The sequence below is a fragment of the Semicossyphus pulcher genome, unplaced genomic scaffold (genome assembly GCF_022749685.1).
Source record: "Semicossyphus pulcher isolate SPU_LCO1_2020_fin unplaced genomic scaffold, fSemPul1.0.p SCAF_9, whole genome shotgun sequence".
NCBI lineage: Eukaryota > Metazoa > Chordata > Actinopteri > Labriformes > Labridae > Semicossyphus > Semicossyphus pulcher.
The window spans coordinates 14,018,192-14,037,996 of NW_027211770.1; the positions used below are offsets into that span (position 1 = coordinate 14,018,192).

At 39.2% G+C, this 19,805-nt stretch overlaps 3 protein-coding genes across 6 annotated transcripts in view; all 3 read right to left on the reverse strand.

The window, feature by feature from the left end:
* The window catches only part of LOC138583936 (protein MTSS 1-like), a 44,012-nt gene extending 40,624 nt beyond the window's left edge, over window positions 1–3,388 (reverse strand). For all 4 annotated transcript variants that reach the window (XM_069656006.1, XM_069656004.1, XM_069656005.1 and 1 more), the window contains exons 1-2: window positions 3,110–3,388; window positions 689–750 (exon numbers count right to left, since the gene is read on the reverse strand). In XM_069656006.1, the coding sequence (XP_069512107.1) occupies window positions 689–750; window positions 3,110–3,181 (134 nt within the window). In that variant the 5' untranslated portion in view covers window positions 3,182–3,388. The remainder of the gene's footprint in view (window positions 1–688; window positions 751–3,109) is intronic.
* Window positions 3,389–5,252: 1,864 nt separating this feature from the next.
* Window positions 5,253–11,761, reverse strand: mal2 (mal, T cell differentiation protein 2). Its single transcript, XM_069656562.1, has 4 exons — window positions 11,575–11,761; window positions 10,213–10,383; window positions 7,441–7,641; window positions 5,253–6,475 (listed from the first exon to the last, which is right to left on the reverse strand). Exons 1-4 carry the CDS (start codon window positions 11,689–11,691, stop codon window positions 6,404–6,406), a joined length of 561 nt encoding a protein of 186 aa, XP_069512663.1. The 5' UTR covers window positions 11,692–11,761; the 3' UTR covers window positions 5,253–6,403.
* Window positions 11,762–12,150: 389 nt separating this feature from the next.
* Window positions 12,151–15,778, reverse strand: LOC138583727 (C-type lectin domain family 4 member K-like). Its single transcript, XM_069655690.1, has 4 exons — window positions 15,641–15,778; window positions 15,361–15,429; window positions 14,358–15,185; window positions 12,151–13,817 (listed from the first exon to the last, which is right to left on the reverse strand). The coding sequence occupies exons 1-4, from the start codon at window positions 15,741–15,743 to the stop codon at window positions 13,438–13,440; spliced, it is 1,380 nt and encodes a 459-aa protein (XP_069511791.1). The 5' UTR covers window positions 15,744–15,778; the 3' UTR covers window positions 12,151–13,437.
* Window positions 15,779–19,805: the final 4,027 nt, after the last annotated feature.

Here is a 19,805-nt window from a genome sequence, read left to right on the forward strand (position 1 = left end):
CAGGACACGTGGACACTTAAATGGCCAGAGAACTGCCATGCATTGTTAATCAAAGAATAATTCGGACCACAGGACATCCATATTTACAGTACTTGCTGGACAATGAGCTTTTATTTCAGCTGTCAGAGGTTGTTTGTCTTCTGACACGTGGCCACTTAAAACCAACTAGGAGAGGTGGCTGGGATTGGCATCCATTGTTCGCGGAAGACTTGGAATAATTTTGGCAGGAGGTGTGTAAATTTACAGCATTAGAGATACAAATTAAATCAGGCTTCAAGAAGACTAAATGAGGGAGAAGGACACATAGTGAACCACGAACAGTATTGTTCGGAGATTAGGCTTTTGTGTAAAATGTCATTGCTTGTTAGTCCAAGGACACGTGGCTGAGGGAATTGAGACTGACATCTTATGTAAAAGCCCAAATTGAGTACAAAATCAGAGGATGGAATGAAAGTTTTGGTCTGAAGAATTTGTATAAAAACTGCTAATTCGCTTCCTTCCACAACTCTGCAAATGAGACTATTAGGAGTTGGCTGCATTGATACAATCACTTGGTAAAGCCAAATTTCCATTTCGGTGCCAAAACATTGCAGAAGAAGAAGGGTCAGTGAAACAGTGTATTAATAAGAGCACCTGCCAAAAGAAAATCACACAAATGTGTTGTACGTGCACATAAACCCGTTCTTACCTGAGCTGCGACTGCAGTTTGCCGGCCTTGGTGATAAAGTCCTCCCAAATAGGGTAGCTGCTCTGTGGAGAAAAAAACAGAGACACAAACAGAAATGACACAATCGTCAGAGCAGATTTCACTGTTCCCACGATTACTCAACACTACACGAGGCCACCCTGATGCCTCACCTCACCTGCAGGGCTAAACAGAACTATCCCAGCTTTCCCATACATGTCACGCAGTTATGTCACAATAAGAGACGTGTTTCTCTGTATACTTTTAAGGCATAGAATAAGAAATTTGGGGGTTATGTGCCTAAAAACTTCTTACAGTAAGTTCAAACAACAGATTACTTCTGAATCTCCAAACAGTGGGCTTTAATTTTTCTATTCCTTTAATATATTGAATGTTATTTGTTATCTGTTCATGTGAGGACAGATATACCATCATGTCCTGCTTGTGTTAGGTTAGAAAATGGGTCACAGGCCTCTTGAGCACTACACTACGGTATAATGAGCCTGGTTCCCAATGGGAATCTAAATTTACCTAATTCAGGTCCTGTGCTGAAAATAGTTGAAGGGGCTTTTATCGTAACTCTAACATGGAACAAGTGGCCTAATGCATCAAAGAGAGGATGCTTACATGATGGTAGTAACTAAGTAAGTGAATACACTTCTGAAAAAAGGACCAGATACTATTCAAGTGGTTTTTATTACCAAAATGGAATGGCATGTAAAAACACAGAGCGTGGTCGTATTTGTTCAATCAGGAGACATTCAGAATTTACAATTAAAAGCGAAAACATCATTTAACTTCTTGTGCCATTGTATATATGCCTTCCTTAAGCTTTTTTGAGTGGTAGCATGAGCATATGTTTGTCACTGATGTGCTACTACTGTCAGGGCCCTGAGGAATGTCATGTTATGCTGTCAAACATTACACCCAACAACCAAGTCAACTCTCTAAGGACCTCTCTTTTCCCCTCTTCTATTCTTTGTGTCTCTCGGTCACTTTAGATCCTTTTGCTTGCTGCCCTCTGTTTGCAGGGCTCTTATACTTCTCTGAAACCCCCATCAGTTCTGACTGCTTTGGCCCACATATCAAACACCCCAGCACCATATAAATAGGTTCCTCTTCTTCTATTTCTTACTCCTTTTATTGACAGCTTAGGCTTCCATACATTACTCTATTTGTTGGTTACACAGTCCCATCTGTAGCTCTATCACAGAAAAAGTGAATGTCTTAAAGACAAAACAAATACACTAAGGATTTGCACCATGTGCACCTGTGAGCATAGTTACTTCAGAAAGTCAAGAGACAGGGGATCCATGAGCTACCCAGTCAAGTGAGACACTCTGAGAAGTGCTGAATGTCTGAGCAGTATTCATAACAAACTTTCTGACTCCAGTAGACCTGATGGCTGGCCATTTGACCTACACATGTCAAAGCCTTCAGACCCTGCGGGTAATTTTCTACCCTGACAGCTACATTCCCTGCATTCCTCCAGGCAAGTACAACAGCTGGGAAATCTCCTAATTGTCTCATCAGCCAAGATGTAAAAAATAACTTCAAAATAAGATGCCCTACTTTTGAGACTAATGATTGCCCTATATAGCCCTTATTGAGCTGCTCCACTTCAAACTTGTATAGATAAAGTAAAGACCTTGGATTTATTTTGGTAACAGAAAAGATCAAAATAATATTGAGCAGAGGGCAGCCAATTATGGTAAGAGCAGCTACCACAGAACCTTCATAACAAGGGGTGGGGGAAAATATTGATATTGCAATATATCCTCATCCCGACTGGTGTGATACAATTATCGTATCACTGGCGCCAAACATCGATATTTTAATTTTCAAAAGATCAGCACTCTAAACAGATCTCCCTGCCAATTTGAGTCACCGCATCATTGCTTATCTCAATTTGTGTCAAAATCTGTGAGACTGACACCCAAATGCAGTGAACTATACATTAATTCTGCAGTATACCTTTTTAGGCGCATGTTGTAATCTTCAATTAATCAGATATCATGATGTATCATTATATTCAATTATGGCAGAACAGTATTAACGTGGGCCACATATCGCATATTGTGAGCTACCCTATGATTCCTAGCCTATTAATAACGAATACGATACTAGCCATGGTATTTATCTATAGCATTTATTTTATGAATTCATTGTGGTCCGTTTTTCTCATAAATATATAATAAGCAGGCTGGTTTGAGGTTCAGAAGTAAGACGCTGAGAGTTGGGCTAACTGAAGTTAAATGACCGTTGGTTAACTTACCGTTAACCTGCAACTCAAATTGTTCATCTGTCGAGGGAAACCCAGATTTACAACTAAAGACTGGTGTTTAGAAGGTCAACTGGGAGGTTTTGCCTACTTAGAGAACTTTCTAATAAAATAAATTGCTTTGCAAAGTTCATTTGGCTTACTTTCATGTCTCCGATAACAGTTTGGAAGAGTCCTCCGAGCGCGCTGCATTCCTTCTCGATAACAGCCTCCATTTTCAGGACCAACTCCAGTGGTCAGTCCCGACTCGGTGAGCCGCTTTCAGTTGGCCACCTCCGCTCTCCAAGAAAACAAAAAACTCCGGCAAATAGGAACAAAAACGATCAACCCGGTGTATAATATTTCCTGCTGTTCTGAAATCAGCGAACAACTACTTTTGCCTCGGTCAAACCTGTAAAGAACCACAGCTGGGTACTGCTCCGGTGCGCCGTTTACTTCAAATCAAAAGAAGCTGTTGGGACGAAAGAGAAATTTAAATCCCCCTCTCCCCTCCACGCCGCCCCGCTCATACCCATGGTTGGACCGTGAAGATAATCTTTTGCTGTTTTCTGCTCGAAACTAAAGATAATCCACGATGCTCAGCAGGTAACGTTATTCCGTATCTCGACAGGTAAATACCGACACACAGGGGTGCTCTCACTGCTTTCTCAACACTGACTGAGAGGGAGAAAAATGAAACAAGCAACAAACGCTAAGTCTACACCAACAATGGCATCACGGATTTCCGGTTACATATTTTCCACCAAAATAAAATACCCTCTAGTGATTTATTTTTAAATTCGTTCTGATATGATGGTTATTACTTTTACTTACTTACTCGCTTTTGTGCTTCTCATTTGGTTGTAGTAAGAATCACATGTGGTCAAAGCAAGATACTCTGGCCTTTAGATTTTATCCTTGTCATAGAAAGTATCCTTTTTATTGTGAAACAAGACTTGTGGTACTTCCGTATTATTCTATCTAATTGACTCTGTTGCAATGTATGCAGAGGGTGAGCAGTAAATGCAGTAGTTGCTTAAAGTTTCTGGCCCCATATTATCATACTAAACTTACATAGACAAAATTAGTAAAACTTAGTTTTGTAAGTAAAAAATAAAGTATTTTCTTCTTCCCCATAAGTTTTTACTGTCTAACTTTGAGTGCTTATGGTGCATTATGCAAGCCCAACATTGTACAGCGCCACTATTCTATCTTTTGTTGACGCCAAAGTTTTGATATTTATGTATAAACATTGGCTTAATGTGAAGTTGAGCTGTTTTAGATAACGGGTGACATCTAGTGGTCGAAATAAATATGACAACACAAATCCCTGCATGCAGTTTAAATGGAATATACTATATAGCAAGCATATATAGCTTTTATGACGTGCAATTACAGGAGTCAATTATTTTAACTGTTTCTATCAAGAACATATAAATAGTGGATTGGGAGTATTTACACATTTCAGTGTTAACTGACCAGTAACCCTTCTGTCAAAGGAAGCCATATTACCATTTGAGTCTTCCCAACATTAACATCCTTATTGTGCACTTAAACTACTGTATATTATAATACACCGGGAAATGTTAGTTGTATGAAGTAAAACTGAACTTTTACTGAGAATGACCGTAACTAATTTAATTACATAACTGATGAATAGCTGCATGCAGGTAATAGACACGTTTATGTGAAGTCTCTTTATTTTATGGTATTGTTACTAACGCTTTTGCTGCAGAAGAAGCCTATAAAACCTGGTTTAATAGTATATCTAAAAGAGATAAGTTCTACTGATTGGGTTGTAATTATTATGCTGCAGCCATCTTTAGATACATTCATGTTCATGATTAGTATCTCGGTGATAGGAAAAGGTGCCAATATGCTTAAAGGTATGGTGATTATCTCCACTTGCGTTAGTGTATTGATTTGATAAACACAGTGAAGATTACCTTGATTGAAGTGCAGGTTAAAACTCCTGAAATAGATAGAACCTATTCTATTTAAGCAATTGCAAGAGGTTGTGTTTAGGTGTATACTCACTGTCAGAAGAAAAAGAAATGTATTTTGATTAATTTCTCCTGCCTTGTATCCTGTTTTTAGCCAGTGCATCGAGTACACTTGCTGTGAGCCACTATGACTCAGGTCTGAACCTTTCTGACTTTGGCGACTCTCAGTGGTAGCATCAGGAAAGACAAGACAGTGTGGCAGATAATCATGCATTCTTGAATGATGCAAAGAGAAGCTTTGTTTTTCTTAAAAACTTTTATTTCTGTATTTCTAACATACATTAATAATGTCAAAAACAGCAGGTTTCTAAAACATTGATTTGACTTCAAACTGTTTTAAATTAATACAATTTTAATGGCCTAAAGCAGACAAAAATATTGTAAATATGACTTATAAATCACGTCATATGAGAGATTATTGATTCGGACAATTTTATGATACATCAACACAATTTCAATAAGGGTTAAACACTTAAACATACTACTGTACCTACATTAAAGATCCATTAGTAGATACAAATCATATTTTTCATGGAAGGTCAGATTAAACGATTAGTTTGTAGAACTCAGAATGACAGATTTATGAAAAGCAGACCGTGGTCAAATTATATTCATCAAGAAGTTGCAGAAGGAAGCCACATAGGACAGCTCTCGCAAAGTTTAAACTGTCAATTATTAGTATCTGACTGGGACGGATCATGTACAATAGCTACATTACTGTGAAAATAATTTGCTGCATATATCGAGAAAATTTGACAAAAAGTGCTAAAAACAAAAATCTAAAACTTTGAAATTAAAATATCAAATTTTTAATTTTTAATAGCGACCACATAAAAATGTTACAACACTTGTGTTAAATCTAGAGCGAGTTTACAGCTCCTTGGCACCATGGGTAACTTGGGGACAGTGAAGACGTTGCACCATCAACATGCAGTTTTGTATAACATATAAGTAGCAGGCATAGGCATGTTTTTTGTGGTTTCGTTAATGGGAAATATTCCCTCCAATGAGGATGTTACTTAAGAAATTGTGCAATATTTGTATGATTAGCAAAGTAGGTGGTACAATCAAACCATAACTGCTGTGCGCATAACAAACATCTTGCAAAATTACCCTGTATCGCATCAAGATGTGCAATGTCATCATAACTCTCCCCCAACTTCCTACACATATATCTTTACTAGAGAGGTAAAGGAAAGCCTAAAGCAGTGAAATCAATGGTGTGCAGAAATGGAATTAATTTCTTTATGGCCACAACTGGACAAGTTAAATTGTTATTATGATACCCTGTTCAAAAATATATATTAAAGTCCAGAGTGGACCAGATAAAAATATTTTTCAATGACCTCAACTAAAGAGTACTGCTCTTTATGGAGCCGTGGATGGTGTTGCTGATGTTTAATACATGTCGAAGTTATGAAGCATTAAAAAACTAGTGGGTGCTGTTTTTTCTGGTTACATCCTCCACCTCTTAAAGCCCATCACCATACTGCAGCCGTAGCACAGTGTCACGACAAATGCAAATATCTGGAGAGAAAAATGAAGAAGAAAAAAGCACAATAGTCAGAAAAACAATTACAGTCAAATGTACTGATATGTAAAACTTATTACATTCTTTATTTTAAAATCCTTTAGGAAATGTTTCTCAACTTTTGCAAATCTTGTCAAAAGGAACTCTTCTTCGACATGGACAGCATACAAAATCCAAGCACAGAAAATGAGTCTATAATACGTTTTTCAAGTTACCAGACACCACAGGACTTAACATAGTATTCCGTTTCTCAATAGAAACATAGTCCCTCTTTCATGTTGTATGCAAAAATGTATTTATCAGTTTTATGTTTCTATTTCACTTTCAGAAACTTCCCTCTCCCACAAAGACGTCTGACTATGGCCTGTATTGATTCAGACAGTACTGTGAGGGGGGAATCCACTGACACTGAACTGCGGCCACTGATAGCTCCATAAATTGTAAAAGAGTGCATTACAGCAGCTCGTCCATATAATAATCCCTGTCCTGCGTAACGGCTCCACACATGTGGACAAAGTGTGCCTGTTTGACGGGGTTGAGCCTCGCACAGTCGGACAAATACATTTTTTGATGACACAGAAGGTGAAATTAGAGTGTGACAGCCCTGATAATATTGCGCCGCAGTTACCACCAACTCAGCAGACGGTAATATTCTAACTGTGCTGTGCTGTTAGCGCTGACATTTGTGAATTAGGTGCTTTTTGCAATGAGGCTCATTTGCATAGAAAGGATGCATAATGACTCATTTAAAGCCACGCAAACAGCACTGGAGCACAGAGACGCTGCTTGCTCTGCAGCACACTTTGGGGTGCATTCAACCCTCTGTGTGTGTGCTTTGAGAATGAGGCAGAGCCTGTTTTTGTCATTTGCACAGGTTTAGTGTGAAAAGTGTGAATTCCCCCCTGAGTGTATTATGCTGATATGTGTTTAAATCGACGAATGAACCATCTACAACACTCACCGTGGCTGCCACATTAATACTGTATTGGTTGTCACTCATGACTGTGAATATATTGCCCCGGGGGTAGGTTATACACAGGACAGTGTCAGTGCTGTTAGGCGTTTGCTTGATGTGGGCTCCTCCATTAGCTGCTGTAGTTGCTGCCTCCAACACGAAAGCAGCAAAGTAGAAAAGCAGAGCCACAAAATGGTAAAACGCATCCTGAGGAAATAGAGAGAGAATGCATTACAATAAGACAAATGAAAAAGTTCAAGAGTTTAAAAGCCTTTAGGTGTCAACAAGTGCAGACATGAGCAATGTTAAAATGTGATTTTAGTGTAAACTTGCAGAACAACTTTTAGTTTACACTACACTAAATAAAAGTGTTATATGAATGAAAGCATCATTTTAAGAATGAAAGTAAAGAAAGACAGTGAAAGTGGAGGATTAAAGAAATAGAAGGAGAGAGAGGGCGTCTCAGAGAGTAAAGACGGTTAATGAGAGTTTGTGTTGTCGACTGTGCGAGCCTGGCGGGACTACAGGCAGGCCTTTGTTGCGTTTCGGTGTGAGCTCATCATCCATGTCACTCATTGTTCGGCCGAAAACAAACAACCCCACACGCCTGGCTACTCCTGGGAGCAGAGCCTGGAGCCGGAGGCAGGGCCGGCTGTGTCTGAGAGCCCAGACTTAACACACGACGAGTCCATGACAAAGACATCACACGAGAACATGGGACAGCTCTCCATTTTTTTTCTATCTCATGCATTTATAAGAGTACATGCATGATTAAAAAAACACTAAAATGCTTAGAGACTGCCTTTTAATGGTGATTCTATGTTATATGCACTCTCTATACCTTTAACTCACTACATGTAGGTGTTTGGTTATATTACTGAAAGAATCTTAAGCATGGTAATTGGACTGCATATGGCTTGGAGCGAAAACCATCAAATGTTTTGAATTTTTTCTTTGTAAAATGCCTTAATAAATTATCAAAATAGTTCTTGATGAACTTCCTTGAATGAGTTTGCTTGGACTCATTCCTCTCCTACCCACCTGTCACAAAAAAATGTGTTCTACTTTGTTGTATTATTTACCCCACATAGAATCCTGACCTAACTAGCTCAAAGAACAGCAAAAAAAATCTGTTTTTCTGATGGAGTTTGTCTTTGGTTCTAATTTACAATCTTCTTTTAAAAGCTTTTTCGATCATCATCAGTCAGGACCTCAAGTGGGAGCTGAACATTGGCTCCCTCATGAAAAAGGGACAGCAGAGGATGTACTTTCTGCGGCAGCTGAAGAAGTTCAACCTGCCAAAGACAATGATGGTGCACTTCTACACCGCCATCATTGACTCCATCCTCACCTGCTCCGTCTGGTACGCTGCTGCCACTGCCAAGGACAAGGGCTGGCTGCAGAGTATCATCCGCTCTGCAGGGAGGGCGATTGGCTGCAATCTGTATCTGTACACCTCCAGGACCCTGAGGCGTGCAGGTAATATTAAGGCCAACCCCTCTCACCTTGGACACAGTCTCTTTGCGACCCTCCTCTCTGGCGAGAGGCTGCGGTCCATCAGGACCAAAACCTCGCACCACAACAACAGTTTCTTCCCCTCTGCTGTCAGCCTCATCAACAAGGCCCCGACCCCACCCCCCCACATGACATGGACTCTCATCCTCACTTAACGTCACATTAATGTTTAGTCTTTAAATCAGATTCATGTGCTACATTAAACGCTGTAGCACTGGACTACATTCTTTATGTTTATACTGTACATTATTAAATATTTGCACTACCATCATCTTGCACAAACCTGCACATCTGTACAGCTCTTTAAATACACCTGGTGGACATATTTTGTATTATATTGCTTTTTTATATTTTATTCTAATTATCTTACTCTAAGTTCCCTGACAGTAGGAGTACCACTGTTAAATAGCTTTTGACTTATTTTAAACACCAAGTCAAATTCCTTGTATGTGTAAACCTACTTGGCAATAAACTTGATTCTGATTCAGGTTTATAGGCTGATATGGGTATTTTGGTGCATCTTCAGAAAGGTGACAGCAAATTTGTAACAATTCAAGTCAGCATTGCTGTTAAAATGACAAACCTGCAGCGCTGTAACTGTTAGAGACAGTATGCTTACAGTTGCTCTCATAGAAACAAATTGCCTGCGATCTATGCTGGCACAGACTTGAGCAGGAAGTGTGACTATGAGCTATTTCCTTTCAGATTTTACACATGATACTGTGAGTTACATAGTGACACAATACCCAAATGTTTTTCCTCAGTATGTCTTTCCTCACTTGGAGAAGTGCCATGTTGTGATGGGTGAAGTCACGAGTTTCCTTTAGTTCCTCATAGTGGGGCTTACATAATAGCCAGCATGAAATGTTGTTTAATATTATGCAATCTCTCAGCAATAACATTGACAAAAAACATCACTTTGTGTTTTATTGAAAGGAATAATGTGCTGTAAATGTGGTCAAACATCTAAAGACAGAACTACAATCAACCGTACTACAGTAGTAGACTACTGTATTATATGGACATGCTTTGGTCCAATGAGCTAGCTACCTTTAAGTTTCATAGCGCAAGTATTTGATATATTATTATATGTTGTTGAATCAGTAGAACACGAGAAGACACTAGACCTAGAACAGACAGAAGAAAGCTGTGTAGAGTTAGCTAGCTTGACGGACAGATATAAGGATGAAAGAATGGACAGAAAGACAAACAGACGGAGGGACACATAACTAAATTCAATCAGCTCATTTATCTGCAACTCACCAAAAAATTCCAGTTGGTGTTGATGCGGTCAGCCAGGCCAGTGACGAGGAGTGTGAGGTAAGCGGAGGAGAGGAAGAAGGCGGTGACGGAGACGAACATCACCCAGCCCTGCAACAAGGGCACGGGCACATTGGAGGAGGCCACCAGGATCCATACCAGGCCACCAAATAACTGGGAATACAAACAAACAGTTCATTTTATTATATATACTGAAATTCTGCTCAGCTCCTCATTAATAGCCACTTAATTTCAGTGGTCACATTTGTATTGTAGGCTTCAAAACGGGCATTCCTGTACAGACCTTCTACACATTTTTGGTGGTACGGTCTTCTTTATATCTTTAAATCTACTATTATATTACCATTGTACCAATCTCTTTTCCTATTTGAATATTTGAGTTTGGAAAATTCTCAAATATGACTTTGTTTTTCAAAATACTCAGGAATAGTTGTGGCGCTGAAAACAACATAGTAACATTATAATAACAGTAATGCTGACATTAACACATTTGAATCAGTCACACCTGATTGGGGCATCCTTAATCGTTATGTATAGTTGCATGTGTCTCGTGCTTAAAGAAACCTGTTGCTGAATCTCCAGAGAATGTACATTTTATTATTGCATGGCCATCATGGTGACACAATGCAAGGTAAAAAGGTAAAAAAAAAAAAAAGTGATGTGGTTTGTTTTGGAAAATGAATGCATTAAGGTAACATTTAAAAAAAATAGTGTTACAGCACTATTTAAAGGCAAATGTAGTGAATATAAGTTATAACATGTTGGAAAAGGGTTGACCATTGTATACTTGCTGATAACCACATCTCTGCATGTAAATAAGTGTTTCGGCCTTCGACAACAGAGAGTTGAACAGTAACTATTCAGGCCTTCAACTGCAAACAGGCCTGAAGATAAGTAGTCAAATTTTCCCACACAAAGTTGGAGCTAGCATGTAAGGACACTGAGAGGCACAGTCAAGCTGACACTTATTCAATGTTATAAAATGATATAATGCTCATAATACATTTGATATTTTACAGGCCTCACTTGTATATAAGAAACAGAAGTATAAATCCAGTCCTAAGGACATATTGCTTGAGGCCACATTTGCCCTTGCTTTGCCTGTCAAACGCAAGCAATAAACCCAGCCTCAGGCAATCTCAGCGACGATCTGTGTGTTTGCAACTGTGAAACACTGAGCAGCAAAGATGTGTTGCTACAGTTTAAAGTCTAACTGCACTAACAGGCCATTAATTATTAATAACAGTACCATTTACTCTGCTAAGTATTTCTACAACACCATTGAGGTTATTGATGAATAAAACATTTAACGTCATTAATAACGTTCTAATAGACGATACTTACTATTTCTAAACAGACAAGCGCTCCAGAGTATGTTCTCAGCACTTCCAGCCCCAAAGGTAGAGAAATAGTTGGCGCCGGGAACGAGGTGGCATCGGGATTAGCGGCTGGTTCCGCCATCTCTATATCCCCCTCTCTCTTCTCTCTGTCTCCCCCTCTCCTCTGGCTCTCACCCTCCGTCTCCCAATGAAAAAAACGACGCCGTTAAACAAAGGACGGGAGCAGCGGGGGAAATTCCTCGGGAGTCATGTGTCCCCCAAACAGGTCGGACAGGTGCACGCGCCACTCCCTGGAAACCTGTGCTGCATTCAAGGACATCGCGGAAGTTGCTAAATCCAGATAAACATTTTTGTAATAACTAAGACTCCAAATGGTTTTAGATGTTTGTTTTATTCTGAAAGTAATATAATGACAAAACCATTTAGTCTTTAAACTATCACAGATATAGATCATACACAATAAAGTTCAAGTTGAAGTTGAAGAAGTTACATGCGCAACAAAATGAAGATGAGAAAATGTGGATAAGTCAATAACTTTTGATTCATTTATTAAATAAAACAACAGAGAAGGGGGGTTGAAAATACAATATCCATGTACCATTTAATACATAGCTACTAAAAGCATTATTTTATGTCTATCCACACCACCATGTCTTTGGTAGAGATAGCAGAGATAATCTGCTTTCTGAAAAAGACGTTGGAAGGTGTGTTTACAGTGATGCAACATGGTTAACAGGTTACTCCTTTTCTCCCCCGGCTGTTCACATGGCCTTTATTATCCGCACACCCTAACTGACAATTCTTGATAACTCTACAATCATTATATTATAAAGTAGTCTCCATCTTGTACTTTTGGTAATTCCAATAACAAATAAAGGCAGCAATCTCTGCCATTCCTTTAACTACTTTGTATGAACTGCAGCCTAAAATCATTAGGGAGGGGGGGAATCAAATACCAAGACAAGATCAAATCGATTTCTGTAACAATGTTAGACAATAAACGAGGAGCTAAGAAACAATGGTGTGTGTACTAGTTCACATTCCCTGTGCAGGAGCCAGGAAGTCTGAAAAGTAAACATTGGTTTAAAGTTTACTTTAACTGCTGTGGAGAGAGAAGAACTGATTTGCAAACCGACTCAGCAACATGAACCATATTTGCACTAAAACATGAAACACAAACATGCATGTTTAAAGAGTAACCATTTGCAAACACAGCTTCTTTAATAAAACGGTGAAGTGCTGTGTTCTGACATCAGTTGTTAAGAGCAGTTTGTTATAGTTAGCCACGGTTAATGTTTAGCTAGTACTTGGATTATGTGAAACAATGTTGATATAACCTCTGAAAGGGCACTGGGCTAAGTTCACTTTAGTGTGGCAGGCAGTTAAAAACAATGCAATACGAGCCTGTATCCTATCACATCACCTTTTATTCATGTTTTTATTGGTAATTATATAAGAAGTGAAACAAAACATACAAATGATACAACACTGTGCGTTATACTTTTCCCCTCAGAATGTGTATATATTTGTTCAAGCAGGAACAAAAGATTAAAAAGCAATACTGTGATGATTTATGGGAACTCATTCAGTGTCATCTCTTAATGGATAGCGCCCTTATAACTACTTAAGTGCTATTTGTATAAAAAAAAAAAGACAATTATAAAGTCTGTAGTATCAATATATTTGAATGGCTTTCTTTTTATATTTACAGAGTTCAAATTATGACAGGAAACACCAAAAAGAAAGCTGTTGTCAGACCGTCTAAATGTATACCTTTTGAAGGACAAGACATTTTAATCATCCAAAATCGTTGGGTACAGTTTAAAGAGTGAGGGCCTGATTGAGTCCAATGGATGCCAAATGGACCTTAAGCTTCACACACCCATGAAAATTTTCTATCACAAGGTGCATCATTCCATTTCACCTCATCACGCGACACCTCCACACAGTCCTCATTTGAACCAGTGTCATTTGGCTCCCCTTTCTTCCAGAATCCGACACCCTCCAGGTCCCTCCCGTCCACCCACTGCCACTGGCCTTCTTGCAACTTGTCAGTCAGACCGATCCAGGTTATGGCATTACCTCTGCTGGCAAAAGTCAGCTCTTCTTTTGTGGTTGGCATCGCCAGGTCCCCTCCTCTCGCTTGGCAGTCTTGTCTGCTTTTACCCCAGGTTTCGAACACCCCATTTCTGGAGTAATAGTAGCACTTGTTGTTGAACATGGTCCATCCTTGGAAGCAAGTTTTAGCTGGAAAAAAATACAAATTGAGAAGTGAGTTTTGGGAGCTTGAATCCAGGTTTCAAAGCTTTTGTTGTTTACAACAACTCAGAATTAGTACAAGGCTGTGCCACTCCTCAAGCACATGTTTACTGTAAACACCCCACATCCTGTATTAGACTAATGAGAAAACTTGACATCAGGGCCTTTAAACAAGAGTTAAATAAAACCAGGCTTCTCACTCTTCGGGCCTTTATATACTACATTATGCATTCCCTATCAAACTGTGTTGTAAAGACTCATAGCTCCAGTATCATGCAGTGAGCTACACGTGGTTCAGTGATTCCTACACAACTGTGCAGAACATAGATCATCAAATTAAACACATATACACATTCTGTTGTTACTTGTCTTCAAAATGCCTGTAGTGTTTACAAGAATTTGATTTCGATTCCTCAGTAACCAAGCCTTTTACACTGCTTGTTGAGTGCTTTCACTTCAACAAACTTGACTCCAATGTAAAGAAAATTCTATTCAAGTTTCAATTGCTGCCTTAAGCTTATTTCTTACTTTGTTGGCTGAGTTTCAAGGCATCGACCTCCTCCTGAAGCTTGTGACGACTTTCAGCCAGAGCTTCGGATCGGTTCTGTAGAGCCTCCACCTCTTTAGTCAGGTTACTGGACTGTATCTTCAGCTGGTCTCGCTCATCCCTCAATGCATCTCGCTCATCTCTCAGAACATCTCTGTCTCTAGTCAGATTGCTGGACAGAATCTTAAAATGCTCTCGCTCTTCTTTCAGAGCGCCGCGCTCTTCTTTCAGAACACCTCGCTCCACTTTCAGGGCCTCTCGCTCGTCTCTTAGAGCATCTCGCTCATGGCTCAGAACGTCTCGGTCTCCAGTCAGGTTGGATTGATTCCTAACTTGGTCTCGATCACCTTTCAGAGCACCGCGCTCATCTCTCAAAGCTTCTCGCTCGTCTCTTAGAGCGTCTCTGTAATCAGTCAGATTACTGAAGTAAATATTTAGATGGGTTCGCTCATCTTTCAGGGCAACTCGTTCATCTTTCAGAGCACCGCGCTCATCTCTTACACTGTCTCTGTCTTTGGTCATGTTGCTGGATTGAATCTTCAGTTGGTCGCGCTCATTTCTCAGAACTTCACGCTCAGCTCTCAGAGCATCGCGCTCGACTCTCAGAGCTTCACGCTCATCTCTCAGAGCTTCACGCTCATCCCTTAGAGCATCCCTAATCCCTTTAGTCAGGTTGGCAGATTGAATCTTCTGTTGGTCTCGATCATCTCTCAGATCTCCTGGCTTGTCTACTGAAGCACCCCTTGATTTGCTCAGGTTAAAAATCAGGTTTTCATACTTGGTGTCCCAACGACTCATAGCACTTGTATCTGCAACAACATCATTCAGAAACAATGAAAACCATGAAAATGATCAAGGGACTGCTCCTACACTGAGTTTGTTGGTGACTGACTGTCATAAAAATGATGTTAAGTGATTGATTTAGATGACCACAAAGGATTTGCTGTGGTCTCATGCTCATCCTTAAAAAAATATTGTACTTACTGTTAGCCACCAAGATCACAGTCAACAGGAGAAGTGTCAGACACACTGCAGCAGCTCCAATCCCCCACACTGAGGAACATATTTTCACCATGAGGCAATGGAAAAAACAAACAATGCAAATGAGTACATTTTCTTATAGGTTTAATTAGCTCCGACACTAACAAAAACTCTCTATCTCTTTATATGCATCATTGCCTTTTTATAATTAACCCAGCTACCATGTCTGTTACAGTCAATGTAATGTATATAGGCTGTGATGTGTAAAGGTGTGTATTCTTACCCAAACTTTGAGATCTCCTTTTATTCTGTATTCCATCATCAATCCCCATCAGATACCGAGTATCTCCTCCGCCCTCACCTGATTTGCCATCAAACGTTGACATCTGTCAGATTCGTGGTCACTGTCTTCCACCCTGTCGGTCTTCACTCGAGCAGAGAGTTTGCAAATGTTGCATCAGACTGTTTTTATTGAGATCCGTAGTTTGCTGACGCTGCAAACACATGTTGGGGCATGTAAGGTTTGGGAAAAACAACCCGTTGGGTGGGAGTCTCTCTTACTGTAAGGCACATGTGTGAGATCTTTTGACGTAAGATTTGAGTTGTGTATATGAGAAGCATTTAAATCTATGTTACTTTGATTACTGCTTATCATTCATTAACACAAATTTGCAGATTATTCTACATTTATCATTTATACTAAATTATATGCTTTTCACAAGTTTTCAAAAGTTATGTTTTAACCTGTGGATTAGATTCTGTCTTATATTTGCACCAGCTCTCTGGATGCTGATTTCCTTTGTTTATTCTTAATGTAATTAAAGTTGTAATTTTTTAATCTATGTTTTCTCTCCTCCCTCATTCCTCCCTCCTCTTCCACCCTGTATTATTTATCTAATATTGCCATCTTATAATCCTCTGTCTTGCTTCATTTTTATTCTTTTGTTTTATTTCATTTGTGTCAGTTGTATGCACATACACAAACGACGCCCTGGACAAACAAGGCCAAGTTGCAATTTTCTGCTGGTTTGTATATTTTTGTTTTTATTATAAGTTTTGCGTGTTTTTAAAAAAAATCTTATATATATATATTTTTTTGTCTAACTACTTAAAGTTTTGTTGTCTAGTGCTTGTCATACTTCATCATTCTCTGTAAGGTTTTCTAGTGGTAAGTATGGTGATTTATGTAATACAATTTTTTTGGTTTTGATCAATTTTAGGGTTTTATCAGTTTATGAAACGTCATATCTTATATCCCAAAGCATGTCACTACCTTTATTTCTTTGTGTGCACACTCAGCAATAAAGGTTTTTTTCCCCCCAAGTACTGTAGACTGAGTCTTTATGGATGGTGCCATATGCAGTCCAAGTTACAGGAGAGTCAGCAAAACTCTAGTTTTACTTCCTGTGCAAAATAACAGGATGTGAGCATTTGTGCTAGCTAAGGCAAAGCCAATAAGATTTATAAGACAAATTCTTTTATATCACAAATTTCCCTGACTTCCCTTCATCCTTTGACCCATAATAACCCCTTTGAGGGGGGAAAATGAAAGTAACCTTTAGAGAGAGCAACAGAGAGCTCCCTCTAACAGGACAGAAAAACTTGCAATGGATGTCACATGTAAAGAAAAGACAAACTTGGTACAAGACAAATCAAAATATAGATTATTTTATATAAATATGCACCAGGAGGTGGCTTATTAACTTGACATTTGAGCAACACAACCTCCTCCACATGGCGAGGACTTTAACACAGAAAACAAACACATACTCACAGGGAGAGAGAGACACATGCACACAGGAAGAGCCCAGGGACAGGATGAAGGATGAAGATCCAGATCCAGACATCTGGAAGTGGGCACCAAGCAGCTTGGAAGTAAAACACAGTGGCTGTAATACAGTTCAATGTAATGTAACATTAACTGTCTTGCTGTCTCTACACCTAAACTTAAAATGTTCTGGTCAAGTCAGTAACATTAGGTGACATTATGCTCACTGAAACATGTATTTCTCTGTATTGTTGCATGAAGAAGCTTGCAAGACATGCTGCTACCAGGAGGTGTCTCCCTGTTGATGTTGTAGACCAAACATAGTTGTGTGAGGAGATCTATACGAAGCATATTTAAACAGACTTTTTTAGAATTACACCTTTTCTATAATAAAGTGTAACACTGTGAAATCTAATGCTAGGATGTGGTTGAATGTTAACATAAGCCACTGTCTAAGGGAAGCCAACTGGATAAAATTATGTTGTCTTACCGTGAAATATTACCCGATATCCCTTCTGATTAGCACTATCCATCGTCTCTGCAGGTGCTGATCAATCAGGAAGTGGTGACGATAATGATTTGATTTCCTACGATTTGAAACCTGGAACACAGCAGTACAACATTATTCTTCTGAAAACAAGCATCTTAGATTCCCACCCTTGACGTAATGTCAGACAAAAATGACCGCCATGTGAATATGGTAAATAACAAACAGCATAACAATGGAAAATTGATGACACATTTCAAAATGTCCATTTTACACCTTTTTCTGTGCTAACATCTTGCAGCCTCCTTGAGAAAGGCTGAGGTATGACCACATTACTAAAGGTGGTTGTCTATAAAGGGATACTGTGACATTCCTTTGTTCAACGATGGTCTTTAACATTGAATTTTAATGTAACTATTTGTTCACATACTCAATTCATAACAACCATGTATTTAAAGTAAACCAACAAGTGCAGTTCATGTGAGGAGGCGATTTGGTAGGTTTGTCGGTATTGTCGACAGCTGAGTATTTATAATTTGCTTAATAAACTGGGCCCATTTCAAAAGACAAAAACTTAACTTGTATATTACAGATGATTAATTATGGCAGTAGATTATAGTAGAAAGAATTGTTACATCACTGCAAACCATCAGTTTCTCCTACTCGAGAGGCCCAAAGATGAACAACACCCAAAACCTGACAAATTTTTCAGTTACATTTCTCTAGAAAGTTAAAATGTAAGTTTCTTTGAATTACTTCCCACACCCTTTAACTTAACATGCAAAGACAGCAAACAGAAAGAGGAAGGATGTCATTGTCATCCATCAGGGGAATAGAGGAACCACCTCTGTTCCTGGAACAAAAGATGTCTTGATCCCTTGTAATCTTAGACAAACCCTTGAATACAGATAAATTGCTTTGACTTTGGCACATTTCTTGCAATTTATAACACTAGTGTGTTTACGATTTTTTTAATGGGATAATCTTGAAGATGTTCATTTAAATAAATGTCTGTTGAGTCACTATCTATCGCCAAATGAGGTAACATAATGGTGATTGAGTCTATGGCCCACTGATGAAAGCCTTTTGTATTTGCAGTAGTTTGGACTGGGAGTCTGTGGCGACTTTTGCGGACAAAAATCACAAGCAGCGCCCAGTGAGTGACGCGTTTTCCATCACCCAGCAGTGGTTGGTCTGCCAGAGAACAAACAAAGAAAAGATTGATGATTACAGATACAACTTCAAAAATAAGTGAAAATCCAAAGAAAAAGAAACAAACTCGACGCTCAGATGAAGGCAAACAGTTTAAAAAGGAAAGCGACCGTCAGCGAGGGAAATCAAGAGTTACAACCGGAGCCAACCGTGGACGTCACACATGCAACACCGTCTGTAAATCTGGGAAGTGTGCTCTCACAATTACCATTTATCGCATTGGTGCGATAAGGTGGAGATCTGCGAGATTATCACTTTAAATGCATTTATTTGTATTTGAAAATGTTTAAACAGACAATTGAGTATATTAATAAAGGAAGCTGAGTGATGAGGTGTTTTGGAAAGATGTCATTCCTGACGTCCCTGTCTTTATACAAAGATGGTCTTTAACACTGAATGTTGAATGATTCTATTTGTCCAGTTACTCACACACTACAGTCTTTCCATGACATGTTGAAAATATTCAAACAGACAACAGAGTATATTAATCAGACAACAGAGTATATTATTAAAGGCAAACATCCAGCTTCAAATGGACAACATGACAGCTCCCCGAAAGTGTAGCCAAATCTCCTCTATTGCCCCCTGCTGACTGGCTGCAGTATGGGTTGTAGAGTCCGTCTCCTCCATATTAACAGATGGGACATGGGTCAAACTGTAAAATCAAAATACACGTCACAAACATTATTCTCAAACATGGTTTTTCTGTCATAATAGCTCGTTATTATTTTGTGGTTTAACGCCATGATGGACAGCTCTGTTGACAAATGCGGCTCCTGCTGTGTTATATGCCGGTGTAGCACAGTGGAGGAGGAACAGCGAGAGGAAACGTAGCTAACACAATCACTACAATGATTCCCAAGTTCCCATATCCGTGAAGATCTGCTTCAAAATGACACGAGAAGCTGTTCTGCTGTTGACGATGCTAAGTGAGGGATCGTTGCTGTTTGTCCAAAAGTTAATTGTATTTAGTTAGCGGAA

Bases quoted from the DNA above. Each gene is read 5' to 3' on its own strand.
- mal2 (XM_069656562.1), bottom strand. From the start codon at position 11,691: ATGGCGGAACCAGCCGCTAATCCCGATGCCACCTCGTTCCCGGCGCCA. The intron at 10,384-11,574 runs GTAAGTATCGTC...TTGTATTCCCAG, and splicing joins CGCTTGTCTGTTTAGAAATA to TTATTTGGTGGCCTGGTATG. The intron at 7,642-10,212 runs GTGAGTTGCAGA...CTATTTCCTCAG, and splicing joins ACACCAACTGGAATTTTTTG to GATGCGTTTTACCATTTTGT.
- LOC138583727 (XM_069655690.1), bottom strand. From the start codon at position 15,743: ATGTCAACGTTTGATGGCAAATCAGGTGAGGGCGGAGGAGATACTCGG. The intron at 15,186-15,360 runs GTAAGTACAATA...ATGTTGTTGCAG, and splicing joins TGTGATCTTGGTGGCTAACA to ATACAAGTGCTATGAGTCGT. The intron at 13,818-14,357 runs GTAAGAAATAAG...ATTTTTTTCCAG, and splicing joins CTTGAAACTCAGCCAACAAA to CTAAAACTTGCTTCCAAGGA.